This window comes from Ziziphus jujuba, chromosome 9 (genome assembly GCF_031755915.1).
Source record: "Ziziphus jujuba cultivar Dongzao chromosome 9, ASM3175591v1".
Classification (NCBI taxonomy): domain Eukaryota; kingdom Viridiplantae; phylum Streptophyta; class Magnoliopsida; order Rosales; family Rhamnaceae; genus Ziziphus; species Ziziphus jujuba.
This window is the reverse complement of record NC_083387.1, coordinates 25,499,703-25,514,205: the sequence shown is the minus strand read 5'-3', so window position 1 is coordinate 25,514,205 and position 14,503 is coordinate 25,499,703. Positions and strand designations below refer to the sequence as shown.

Here is a 14,503-nt window from a genome sequence, read left to right as displayed (position 1 = left end):
TAAAATTGATACTTAAAATTTTCTAGAACTATAACTTTTTATATGTAACTCAAAATTAATCATGCTGGCAATCTATGAACTCATATCGACAAGCTCTATAAAATAGCATATCAGTCAAACTAAAATCTTGACAATAAAAAGTCAAACTTGGGATCTACAATGGTCCAATTGGTCAAAGTGGGTTAAAGTTTCAAATTTTGGACATTTTTAGGAGTGAGAAGTTAATGATATTAGAAAAAAGAAGTAATATTTTCTTTAATAAAACATAAAAAGAAATTAAAGTTATTTAAGATTATTAGAATTTATGAGAATTGATTTTTTAAAAGATTATATTTTTTTGAATTTATTACCAAAAAGAAAAAGATTACATTTATTTATATTTTTATATATTTAAATTTTAACCCTTAATTAGATATATTTTGTGGGATGTATACATTATTTTTATACTTTTTATACCAATAAACTTGCTTAAATTTATATGGCAATGCCACATCACACTGCTTTATTTGTAAATTTATAATCAAAGGCTTACATATCAAATATTTGTAAACAAAATTTCTTCCCCATATAAATAATAGAGAAACTATTGGCTTCTTTGTGCCATTACTATCCCATAATTTTCAAAGATGAATGCAGGAGCTCACTTTTTCATCATCTTCCTGCTTGCTTCTGCCCTCTTGTGCTCCGCTGGGCAAACACCCTCAGGTTGTTGTTTTTGTTGTTATTATTATTTTTTTAATGATAAATTCTGGTTGTTGTTATTGCTGTTTTCTCTAATCATTAATTAATTTGATAATTTTATTCTAGCACTGTAAAAAATTATAAAAAAAGAAAAAAAATAAAAACAAATTTGGTAATCTACTTTGAACAAATTGATTTATTAAGAATAACAATATAAAATGTACATATATATTAGGTTGTTTTATGCGCTATGATACTATTAAAAATTATTACGTGTTTAAAGATTTTTTGTGGTCTTTATATGGGTGATATGGTACAAATATAAGAAAAAATGATAATAAAAAACTTTTCAAGCAAAATTAATAATTTAGTATCCACCATTAATATGTTTCAGTGTTTAATTATGGAACAAGCATGAATAAACTATAATAAAAATTTGTCGTTGTGAGTAAAAAGAAAACATGTTTATTTCTCTATATTTAGTTAGTTATTATTCATTTTATTTTATGGATATATTAATTAATAATATTGAATCTTATATACAATTAAAAAGTTTTAATGCTTTATATGATAATACCGATTACAAAATTTTATTTTGCGTATTATATAGAGTATGGCACAAATACTTGTATTTCGTAGTTATTTCTAAATTACTTTTTCTCTCTTATTTGTATTTGGTTTAAGGGAGAGCTCTAAAACATATATATATATATATTGTTTTAGATAAATATGTTAAACAAAAATTTGGGAAAAATAAAGAAAACAACTTTGAAATAAATTAGAAATCTATATGTGTGTAGTTGGTTAATCTATCCAAAACTTGTGTGATACTACAATATTCTTAAAATTATTTTTACCCCACAAGTACAAATGGTTTTATGACTTTCATATCCAGGATACAACGAATTTATCAGACCTTAGATATGATATCGTTAAAATCTTTTTCTAAGAATTTCCAATATCTTTACTTTACCATAATATGCAACCCAACATTTTTCTAACAATATTTCCTCTCTGATTCCAAAGAATACTCAAGAAGATTGTAACCCCGTTGTTTTTTCAAAATGCAATTTTGTCAAAACCTCATTTTACCTCAAAACCAAACGTTAGGAAAATAAAAGACCACCATTAAAACCTATTTAAGACAAATCATTCAATACACTTAATACAAAAACGTTACAAAATAATATGATATAACCGATACTAGCCTTCAGCCTCTCCTCCTATTAAAGATGAATCTCTATTTTGTCCCCGACTGGCATTATTGATATCCATTTCATGTATAAATTAATTAAATTGAATACCATAGTGATAGTCATATATTTTTGTACTTTTACTATAATACAAATTTGTGGTGACTTTTATAATATTTGTATATTTATTGTTTAAAAGAAAATGAAGAGCCAATGTTGAGTTTGGACACTTGTAGTCCCCGCATTAGCCTTCCGCCGTCTCCTTCCCTTTCTACAAGGGTGGATAAATCCACTTTGCCTTGTAGTGGTATGTTAAGTTATCCTTTATTTATATAATTTTTAAAAAAAGAAAAAAAAAATTATCATTATACTAATAAGTATTTTGTTTCCTCTCCTAAAAGGTACGTTGAATCCCCACCCAAGAAAAACTATTTTTCAGATGATTAAAATAGATTTTTTATTTTTTTATTTTATTTTTATAAAATATACAAATGTATCTCAAAGTTTACTTAAAATTATGGTATTAGATTTATTATTAATGTTCCATCCAATGTTTCTATAGTTTTTATTTAGTGTTAACCAACACTGTAATTAGTCAAAATATATATTAAATAAATATGTGCACTTATTTAATTAGTCATAATATATGCACTTATTTAAAATTAGACATTATAAATAGGAAAAATATATGCACTTATTTAGTTAACAGATATCTTATTTTATACATTGCAGAGTATGAAAACAAATTGGTGGTAGATAAGTATCCTCCTTCAGGTCCTAACCCACGGCAACCATCATCAGCAACCGAATTTAAGGAAAACAAGGTGGTGATTGTGATCGATAAGTATCCTCCTTCAGGTCCTAAACCACGGCAGCCACCATCAGCAACCGAATTCAAGGAAAACAAGGTGGTGACTGTGATCGATAAGTATCCGCCTTCAGGTCCAAACGCAGGGCAACCACCATCATTCTCCGAATTTAACGAAAACAAGATTGTGATAGTAGATAAGTACCGTCCTTCAGGTCCTAACCCAAGGCAACCACCATCGTCAATATCCGAATTCAACAACATCAACAAGATTATGACTGATGACTACCCTCCTGTAGGTCCTAACCCAGGCCATGATCCTCGCATTCCACCACCACCATTTTGATTTGAGAACTATCATCAGCATAACCAGAAGGCAAAAATGGAATTTATGAATGTGGTTAGCTAAAGTACCAGACCTGCCCTCTTTCTTTCTCCCCTGTCTCTCATTTTTTTTTTTTTTTTTTTTTTTTTTTTTTTTTTTTTTTTGGTTCCATTGCCTATGCTCATATAGATGAGTAAAATAATGTATCACACAGCCACCTAATATTTTATGAAAGACATATTTTCAGATTTACATTTTTTTTTTTTTTTTTGTTCTTCTTCTTCTTCTTCTTTGTATAATAATAGCATTATTTTCTAAAACAGCATTTCTTAAAAAGTGCTAGCTATTTATTTAAATGCATTCAAAGTTCATAATTTTATTTGTAAACTATTGGAAAGTTGATGCCCAGCCCAAACTATGGCTTACACTTTCTTCTGTCTCAAGACATGGATGTATTAAAATAGCCCAACATATAGGACCTAAAAAATAAATAAACAAATAATAAAAAACCTACGCCATATATCAACTTGGTCAACCAGTTTTCAGTATCTAAAAGACTGAAACACAGACTAATCGTCTGCTTAGATTTTTCACATTTATTTTTTTGAAAGGAAACAACAAAAAAAAGAAAAAAAAAAGAAAAAAGAAAAAAGAAAAAAGAAACAGACATAAATGTTTTTTGTGTATTGGTTAAACAGATATAAATTTTTTTTATTTATTTATTTTTTTTGTGTGCATTGGTTAACATTAAAATTGTGAGAGGACCTATTCAGAAGAATTGACGATCAAAATCCTTGGAACCCTTATTTATGTACAATAAATGTATTATATTTTTGGCTTTTACATTCAAAATTTTTAAATATATATTTTCTGTAACCAAACAAAGTTCTAATTTATATAGAGAATAAAAATCTAAAACTTCTTCAAAATTCAATTCATGTTATATATTACAGTGAAGGAAAACAAGTTGGTGACGTGGGAAGATATTCTGAAGTGCCAATCCAAGCAATATATTAAATAATTAAATAAATAAATGAATGAAAATAATTAAATGAAATGTATGAATGCTTACTTGATTACGAAGAACCAAAGTGTTACAAGCACTCAACACTCAAAATAAATAAATTGATTACACTTGGAGAAGAAGAGGAGAAGAAGAATAGAGGAGAAATCTGCCAGAAACTCTCTAAACTCTCTCTGACTCAAAACTTCGTTATTCCAAGCTTGATTACAAATGAAAATGAGGCTCCTTTTTATAGGCAAAGGAGGACTTGATTCTTGTTGATGAATAGTTGATTGAACAGTGATTGGACAGTACTCTGTCGGTGAATAGTTGATTGTACAGTGATCTGCTTTCAGCTCCTTTTACTGTTCATGAATAGTGATTGAACAGTAAAGTCTCGTGATCTGCTTTTGTGAGTGGAATTTTGAAAGTAACTTTGTACCATCAAAGATTCCTGATGTTGATTATGTTTTAGTCAGATCCTAAATCATATGGATCTTGACTTTCTTGGTAGTCGGCCCATCTTGTGCCAAAAGGTTCCTTTGATCTGGATGATTCTGCTATAGGTTGACTGGAGGCTTCATCAGATGTCGCTGAGTCATCTGATAGTTGATCAACTTCTTCAATTAATTTTTGGATATGGGAAAGCATTTCTTTCTTTGATCTGGTTGATTTACTGGAAGTTTGACTGGATGATGATTTGATTGGCTTGGGGGGAGAAATAGGAAATTCATCCATGACCATTTTATGGGTTCGGTCAGAATTCCATTTATCCCACCATTTAACTGAATGAACTCGGTGAATAGTATCCTGTTCTCGAGAATATTGCCATTTGAATATCCAAGAGACTTTATATTTAGACATAAAAATTAATTCAATGGGAAAGCCATTTTCTTTATAATTGATTTGATATTTTTTGGAAAAATGATTGATTAAGTTTTGAATTTGTGATGGGAGATGTTCCTTTGCAGGACCATGATCACACCACCATTGGAAAAACCAGCTAGGGAAATTTCTTTGAAATTTTGAATCCCAGCTGATAAACCAGGAATGGGAAAATGATTCGTTTTGATGATAAAATATATATTCCCAAGCATCAATATAATCATAGTAATTATATGTATAGGGAATCATGGGAACATCACGAGGATAAGTGATCTTTTTTGATTTGTAGGCTGGTTGATTCCATTCTTCAAGGGTGATTAATTTATGGATCCAGAATTTATTGGAAATAATGGTTTGATTATCATTTTTATCAAAGAGTGGGGTTATGGTTGCGGATTGGGTATGTTGGAGAATGGCAGTGTAGTATTTTAAAGTTATGCCAGGTGATTTTGGTATGAAATGGAAATTGGGTGGTAAGAATTGAGTAATGATTTGGGGAATGGTAGGTAATTTAGTAAGAGAAGGTTCGATGTAAAATAAAAGTTTTTTAGTAATTTCAAAGTAAGGAGTGGATTTGGTTTGTGATTGGGTAAGAGGGGTAAATGGTTGGCTAGATGTTAGACTGTATGGATTGTATGGTTTAGTCAAAGCGGTTTGGTAATTGATTTGACTGATTGGGATAGGAAGAGAGAGATGAGTTGATTCAATAGGGATTATGGATTGATTTTTGGGTATTTGAGCCTGATCCTTATCAGGGAGATTTTGATTTAGAGATGATTGGGTATGAGTTTGGGAAAGAGGGATAGATGATCCCTTCTGGGTGGATGACCCTTTTTTCTTAGGAGGCATGGTAATGATCCTGCACAGAGATTTCTTTTCCTGTAAAAATTCTCTGGTTAAAAAATCAGGTATGCAGTTTTGATTTCCTTTAATGTAGGCAATGTCAAAATCAAAAACACTTAAGATAGCTTGCCATCGGGCAAAAATCTGTTTGGATGCAAGATTTTGGACATCTTTTTCTAAGATATATTTTGCACTTTGGCAATCAATGCGAACTAAAAATTTTTGATTAAGTAAATCATTTTGAAATTTTGATATACATAATACTAATGATAAAATTTCTTTTTTGATAGTGCTATAATTGATTTGGGAGGACGTCCATGTTCCAGAATGAAACCGGACTATTTGTTCAGGTGATTCAGGAGTGATTTTTTGGAGGAGAATACCACCAAAACCAAGTTCGGAGGCATCAGTTTGAACAATTTTAAATGAGTTTGGAGAAGGAATTCCTAGACAAGGAAGGGTTTTAACATGATTTTTGATTTGTTTGACAAGGCTTGTATGTTGGGAAGACCAAGGAGGAGGATTTGATTTTAACCTATCAAACAAGGGTTTGCATTTGATTCTTAATTGGCTATAGAAATCTGCAATGTAATTTAAAGATCCTAAGAATCTTTGTAATTGATTTTTGTCTAATATTTCATCAGGGAAATGATTAGCAAATTCTAAGGCTCTAGTGATTGGGGTTATTTGTGATTGATATATGTTGAAACCTAAAAATCTGATTTTGGTTTGGAATAATTTGATCTTAGAAGCAGAAACAACTAAACCATGTTTTTTGATTATACTTAAGAATATTTTCAAGTGTTTCCAATGTTGATCTATTGATTGGGAGAATACTAAAACGTCATCTATATAGACAATGGTGAAATGACTATATTGATTAAATATGTCATTCATCATATGTTGAAATTCACTAGGTGCATTTTTCAAACCAAAAGGCATTACATTCCATTCGTAATGTCCGAATGGAGTGACAAAAGCAGTTTTATATCTATCTAATTCATTGATTTCTATCTGCCAAAATCCTGATTTCATATCAAATTTTGAGAAGATAGTGGCTTGATTAAGTCTTTTGATTAAGTCTTGTTTATTTGGAATAGGATACCTAATCCATTGAAGACATTTGTTTAATGTTTTATAATTGATTACTAATCTAGGGGATCCTCTTTCTAATTCAGCATTTTTCTGGACATAAAAAGCAGAACAAGACCAAGGGGATTCACTAGGACGAATTAATTTTTTATGTAAAAGATCATTGATTTCTAATTTGCAATATTCCATTAATTCTTGATTCATTTGAATAGCTCTGGCCCTAGTAGGGATATTCTTTTCATCAAAATCTTTTATATAAGGTAATGTAACAATATATTTAGCCCGATGCCAAAAGGCATTAGGGTTTTCTGCACAAATTTCATTAATTAAAGTTTGTTGGAATTCAACAACCTGATTTTGAAGATTAGAATGAGATAATTGATTTTCTATTTGTTTGTATTTGATTTCTTCTTGAAGGGAGTGTAAATGTTTGGTTTTTTGTTGAATTTGATTAGAAATTTGTGTTTTTTCTAGGATGTGATTAGAGGATATAAAATTAAATTTGATGGTTCCACCTAAGAGTTGACTAGATAAGCCATCATGGTGTATGGTGAATGGGTATAATCAAGAAAGGAAAGGAGTTCCTAATATAACAGGATCTATTAAATTTTTGATTAAAACAAAGGATGTTATAGAACAAATATTTTTGTGACAAATATGGGCTTGATTAATTTGGTATTTTAAATTCATTTTACTGCCATTGGCAGAATCTAATTTTTCTTTTGGTTTGGTGTAGTATATACTAGGTATAAGACCTTCTTGGACACAGTTTAAATCTGCACCGGAATCTAAGAGGGCATGTGTAGTTAATTGAAAATCTTGGATAATTATAGTGATTTGAATGTGCCATTTTCTAGGTGTAGGCTGTGGACATAATGGTTGATTAGGGTGAGTTTTTAATTCTTTTATTTCATGCTTAAGTGATTTGGATTCAGATTGCAAATCTTGGATGGTAATAGGAAGGTTGTTGATTTTATGGGATTTTGGGTGAGAACTAGTGACTATATCTAAAGGTTGATTATAAAAAGGAAGTTCAGCAAAATGTTTTAGATTTTGATTAAATAATTCATTTGGGCATTTATGGGCAATATGACCATGTTGTTTACATTTGAGACATTTGTTTTTTCTCATTTTTGATTCTCGAATGTCTACAGGGTTGGTACTAGAAGGTGATCCTAAATTATCCTGTGATGGTTTAGCTAAGGTATTGAGATTAGAGTGATTAAAGGGTGATTCTATAGGAGAAGATGTGATTGTTTTTGTATCTACAACTGTGGATTTAGTGGATTTGATCCGTTTTTCTTTGGGTAAATTGTTTAAAGGATAATAAAATTTTTCAAGAAAATCGAAGAAATTAATATCAAATTTAAGTTGTAGCATTGTTTGTTTCCATGTTTCCCAAATTTTCTCTTTTTGTTCTCTAGTGTGTGATTGTCTATATATAATTAATTTATCGTGATTTTTATTAGACATCATTTCTTGATTTAATTGTTTCCAGTGAGGTTTAAAAGGTGGATCTAAGGGATGTGGTTGGTAATTTAGGTTGATTTGTTGGCAGGTTTCATATGATTTATTGATTGGATGAAGCTGTGTGACAGTTTTATGGTGAATAATTTTATTAGAGGAAACTGGAGGAATATTCCAGTCTGGGTTGATTGATTTATTAGAGGTGAAACTAAAATGTTCTTCATTGATTATGTCTGGTATTTGATTTCCAGTAAGTGATGATCTAGAGCTAGTACTTAATCTAGAACTCGAAGAAGAATTAGACCTAAATAATCTATCCATATTAAAATTTTTAAATTTAAATCTTTATAAAATAAATCTATTCTTTATCTTAATCTAGTCTTTTAATTTACCCTCCTACACAACTATCTATTTTTCACTAACCTTTCACTTTACCCTTCCACCCTTCTTCCTAGACCTCTCATGCTGCTCCTCTCACGCCCTCACCTCGGGTCTTACTGTTCAGTCCCACGGTCTTATTGTTCAGCTTTCGGTTTCTGGGCAGCTGTTGGTAAAGCTAGAGGCTAACTACGAATAAACAGAGATAGGTATATGGCAAACTAAAAGATAGACAAGATGCAGAATAAATCTACGGTATAAAGGTTTAAGAATTAAAAATCAGAATATGAAACAATTATATAGATATAACACTCTACGGGTGCTAAAAGAAGAAACAAGCATATAGATCGGAACACTTATGGCTCTGATACCATAAGGGGGTTAGCACCAACAGATATGAAGAACAGGAATGGAAGAGACAGAGTATGAATATGGAAGCGGAAGGAGATGAAAATAAAATGAAAAGATAAATAGGCGGCAGAGCCAGCCAAGTATAATAAATGAAAATAAATAATTAAATGAAAATAAATAAATGATTTAATGAAAATAATATTGAAGGCGGTATAACCAGCCAAGCAATATATTAAATAATTAAATAAATAAATGAATGAAAATAATTAAATAAAATGTATGAATGCTTACTTGATTACGAAGAACCAAAGTGTTACAAGCACTCAACACTCAAAATAAATAAATTGATTACACTTGGAGAAGAAGAGGAGAAGAAGAATAGAGGAGAAATCTGCCAGAAACTCTCTAAACTCTCTCTGACTCAAAACTTCGTTATTCCAAGCTTGATTACAAATGCAAATGAGGCTCCTTTTTATAGGCAAATGAGGACTTGATTCCTGTTGATGAATAGTTGATTGAACAGTGATTGGACAGTACTCTGTCGGTGAATAGTTGATTGTACAGTGATCTGCTTTCAGCACCTTTTATTGTTCATGAATAGTGATTGAACAGTAAAGTCTCGCAATCTGCTTTTGTGAGTGGAATTTTGAAAGTAACTTTGTACTGTCAAAGATTCCTTTTGTTGATTAGGCTTCCAGCATGTTGTTGATGTTGTGATCTTCTTCGTCATCATACTGGTAGGTGTCATCTTCGTCTGGATCAATTTTTATATCTTCGTCTGATTCTTGATTGTTATTGATGATTCTTTCAACATCTATATTGATGATTTTTTGTTTTTGAAACATTTTATAGTAAATTGCAGCAAGATCTGGTACATTGTTTTATAATGGAAGGATGTAAATACATCATTCCATACATAGCGGAATCCTTGATGTAAATATAATTTTGTATATTGATTTTCTTTTGTTAAAAAATATTTTTGATTAATGTGTTGTAGATTGAAATTGTCTCCATACACAGCAGCTCTCCAGTGGTGTAATTGTTTTGTGATTGGACTGGAACATCTTCGTACCTGTTCATCTTGGCGGAAATGATTAGTAGCATATTTTGATTTTTCAAAAGTGATTAGATGGCGTGCAGGTTCCCATCCATGGATCCATTCGGGTGGAGTGGATGTGATGTGAGCAACAATATATCCTTGTTGTTTTAATGGGGCTGAATGGTGAGATAAAAAGAGACAGGTGATGGCCATTTTGATTAGTTCAGTACAGTTTTGGGCTTGATCTGTATGGGTGAATATAATGGTACCAACTAATCCCCAGTCAAAGAGGGTGGCCCAAGTGATTGTTTTATTTTGAAAAATGAAATTATGAAAAGTTGGGGCATATAGGCCAACACGGTAAATACAATAACTGATTTGGTGTGGACAGCCAACATGATTAAGGGGAATATTTTCAGGGTCACATGTGGTACATTTGATATTGGAAGGATGCAAAGCAGCTTCCGAATATACATACATACCACGGGGACAGGTATTGGGTGATTGGATAAATGAGCGTAACATTTTTTGAAGAAAATTGAATTCATCATAAAATTGTTTTCTTTTGATTTTCCAAATGCGGAAAATAATATCACTGGGTAAGCCAGCTTGATGTAACCATTGATTAGGATAGAAAAAGATTCTGACAGGGTTCCAAGGTAAGGTGGAATTTTTGATTAAAGGATAAGGATTGTCAATGAGCTGAAAAGGTGGATTGGAATGGCTGGTAGAGGCTTGGTTTTGATTAAAGGTTTGTTTTTTGGTCCAATAATCAAGATCTTTTTGGAGATGATTAATGTGAAGTTGGTGAATGGCATTGTTGTGGAGTAAGGTTTGAATTTGGTGTTCAAGGCATTGATTTTTGTGTTTGAGTTCATGAACTCGGAATTCTAAAGGATGTTCTATATTGAGGATATCGAGTGGATCTTGGATTTGAATAAGTTGATTATTTGGATGTTGTGGGTTGACAAAGCCAGTGATGGGGCGAGGATGATTATGTTGCATTTTCTGGGCTGATTGGGAACTAGAGGCTTGATTAGAGATGATTTTTTGAACAGATCGGAGAGTTTTGGAAAACTCTGGATCCATTCGGACCCAAGGGTGAATAAAGGCTTTTGGACCTATTTCTCTATGGGTGATTTCAAGGGCTTCATGGAGACTGTAATAGCCTCGGTATTGGTTATTGATTCAGCCAGCTATTTCATGGGCTATTTAGGACCAGGTTTTATAAAGGCCAGGGTTTGGGCCTGTGAATAGGATATAATGGGAATAGTATTTACTATCGGGCTTTTGTTTGATTGATTGGAGATAAAAACAAAGGGTATCAAGGGTTTGAATAAAATCTGTTTTTTCTTCGGGTGTTTCAAAATGGGTTTTATTTCAAATGGAATTGATTAAGGCTCTTTGGGGGGTATCTAGTTCAAATTGGGTTGGGAAATTCTTATCAGAATTTTCTCTACTCCAAATTGGAACAGATGTGCTGTTGATGATTATGTAGCCGCTGGGGCGAGACATGCTGTAATGAGAATGATTAGAAAAAAGATATTTTGAAATAATGCAAAGATTTGAAAAAGATGCAAAGATATATAAATAGATTTTGTAAAATATAATTTTAATGATTTGAGACGTATAGAAGCATGATTGATTGAAAAATGGAAGATAAAAAGGAGGATGATAGATTTGGATTCGATTAAGCTATTTTGAAATAGATTGATCTTGAAGGCTCTGGACATTATTTGATTGAAGCAAGAAATCAAATTTGATTTTTTCACCTAAAGGGTGACTAATGATTCCATCATTGTTTGTGATGAATGGGTATAAGAGAGAAAGGAAAGGGATGCCTAGGATAACTTGATCTGTCATATTTTTAATAAAGACAAAAGAGGTTGTATAACAGATTTGATTATGACAAATTTGAACTTGATTAATTTCATATTGTAAATCCATTTTACTACCATTGGCTGAATTTAATTTTTCTTTTGTTTTGGTATAATATTGATTAGGGATAAGATTTTCATGAATACAATTTAAATCTGCACCTGAGTCCAAAAGGGCAATTGTTGTTAGTTGAAAATCTTTAATTTTGATGGTGATTTTGATATGCCATTTTCTAAGTTTGATTTTTTGAATTGAAGCTATACAATTACCACGGGAAGATCCTTCTTCCTGTTCATCAGGTTGATTAGGACTAAGAGTATGGGGATTATCTTGAATGAATTGTAATCTATGTTTAATTAAATGATTTTCCATTTTTAATTCTTTAATTTCAGACTTAATTGATTTGATATCTAATTGTAAATCTTGGATGGTGATTTGTTTAGTTTTTGATTTGCTAAAGGTTTGTAAGGCTTCTGTCAAACCTATTTTTTGATTACTTTTATCTAAGGGAATGGTATCTTTATGTTTATCTGTTATGACTGTTTTATATTTTCTTATGTATTTGATTCATTCCTCGGGGTTTTCTAAATTATTGATTAATTCTAAGATGAGATCTTCATCATCTGTAGAAGAGGTTAGGACATTTAGTGATTGATTGCAACAAGTATCTAGACAACAAGCATCTAAACATCCTAAAGTGATCTTAGGGTTATCTGTGTCACTGGATGATTGAGGGTGAAAACTTGATTCGTCAGAACTTGATTCAGTGTAAATGTTGTTTTCACTATGTTCACTATCTGTATTGTGTAATCCTAACACATTGATTAAGTTTTGTTTTTGATTATCTGGTATTTCTAATTGATTAATTGTTTGTTTAACTTTGCATTCATTAGCAAAGTGACCAAATTTATTACACTTGTAACATTGTATTTTTGTTTTATCTGTTGATTCTTTTTTAAATTTATTTGATTTGTGGATTTTGTCAGGATTTGATTTAATCCTATTGGGCTTGTTATAATATTTATGATTAGAATATGTATTGTGTCTAGAAGGGTACCTATGTGATTTTTCAGTATTCTTTTGTGATTTTTCTTTTAATTTGTTTCTCCTAGAAGGTGCTAGGGTAGATATACCATACTGTTGGCAAAAGTTTCCTAATTCGTATTTAGTTTTTTGTTTGTCTTTATTAAATTGATTAGCTAATTTCATGTCAGTACACATTTTTAATCCTTCTTTTTTGATTATTGAGACTATGTCTCCATAAGTTAATGAATCGTAGTCTATGTGACCACTATCATTACTTAAAACATTTCTGATTTTTCTAGCAAATAATTGGGGTAAACCGTTAATAAATTTTTCTTTCCAAAAGGGTTGATTACTATCATCCCTCATCATGATTCCTGTGGTAAATGTTTGAACATACCATTCGAAATCACTAAGAGTTGGACAATGTAAATTGGTTAATTGATTATGTATTCTTTCTGTTACGGCTGTAGGAGTTCCTATGAAATGTCTAATTATTGTGGCTAATAAGGTATTGACTCCGTCAGGGACACCTTGTCCTATTGCTTCATCAAAGATGGGGAGTCCTTCCTCATCTTTTTTAACAGCATAAATGATTTCTGATTTAGATTGATCTGTTAAATGTTTTTCCCACCAATAGTGTAAAGTACCAGTAAATCCTGTTACTAGTAGTTCAACTATTTCGGATTGATTAATGTTTTGATTAGTGAAATAACTATTTGCAACCATAGACATGTGGTGCAATATGTTTAATATTTCTTGTTCTTTTAATCCATCTATATTCCATTCGTATAATTTATCAAAACTAACAGAGAATTGGTTTTTAGGGTTTGATTCTTGAAATTCAGGGGGTAAAGGTTTACTAAGAGTGGTGAATTTTGGTTTAGGTTTATTAGTTTGTAACCTAGTAAGTTGATTACCTAAAGTGGATTGATTGGATTCTGTATAAGATGAATGGTGATTTTTAATAGTAGCAAGATTGGAAGAAGATGCTTTAGTTTTGGAAATTTTTAATTGTAATTCTGTTAAGAGTTGACTTAGTTGATTAGTTTTATTGGGAAGGGTTGGAGCTTTTGTAATATCTGGAAATTTTATAAGAGGTTGAGGTTTAATTTCTTCTTTAGAAGAATTATCGATTTTGGTTTCTATTTTATCTAATTGTTTTCCTATAGTAATAAGACTTTGATTTGTATAATTATTTTGTTCAATGACTTTCCTAGTTTCATTAATTAAATCGTTATTTTCATTTGTGGAAGTTTTAAATGGTGAAGCTATAACTTGATTATTTAAATGGGGAATGATTATTTTTTCAACGGGAGGATGACTGGACAGGACTGTGGATTTATCTGATTTAATCCATTTTTCTTTTGTTAAAGTTTTTAAATTGTTTAAAGGATAATAAAATTTTTCAAGAAAATCGAAGAAATTAATATCAAATTTAAGTTGTAGCATTGTTTGTTTCCATGTTTCCCAAATTTTCTCTTTTTGTTCTCTAGTGTGTGATTGTCTATATTGAATTAATTTATCGTGATTTTTA

At 30.9% G+C, this 14,503-nt stretch overlaps 1 protein-coding gene across 1 annotated transcript; it reads left to right on the top strand.

The window, feature by feature from the left end:
- Positions 1-606: 606 nt before the first annotated feature.
- On the top strand, positions 607-3,114 carry LOC112492754 (uncharacterized). Its single transcript, XM_025076959.3, has 2 exons — positions 607-705; positions 2,607-3,114. Exons 1-2 carry the CDS (start codon positions 627-629, stop codon positions 3,026-3,028), a joined length of 501 nt encoding a protein of 166 aa, XP_024932727.3. The 5' UTR covers positions 607-626; the 3' UTR covers positions 3,029-3,114.
- The last annotated feature ends 11,389 nt before the right edge of the window (positions 3,115-14,503 follow it).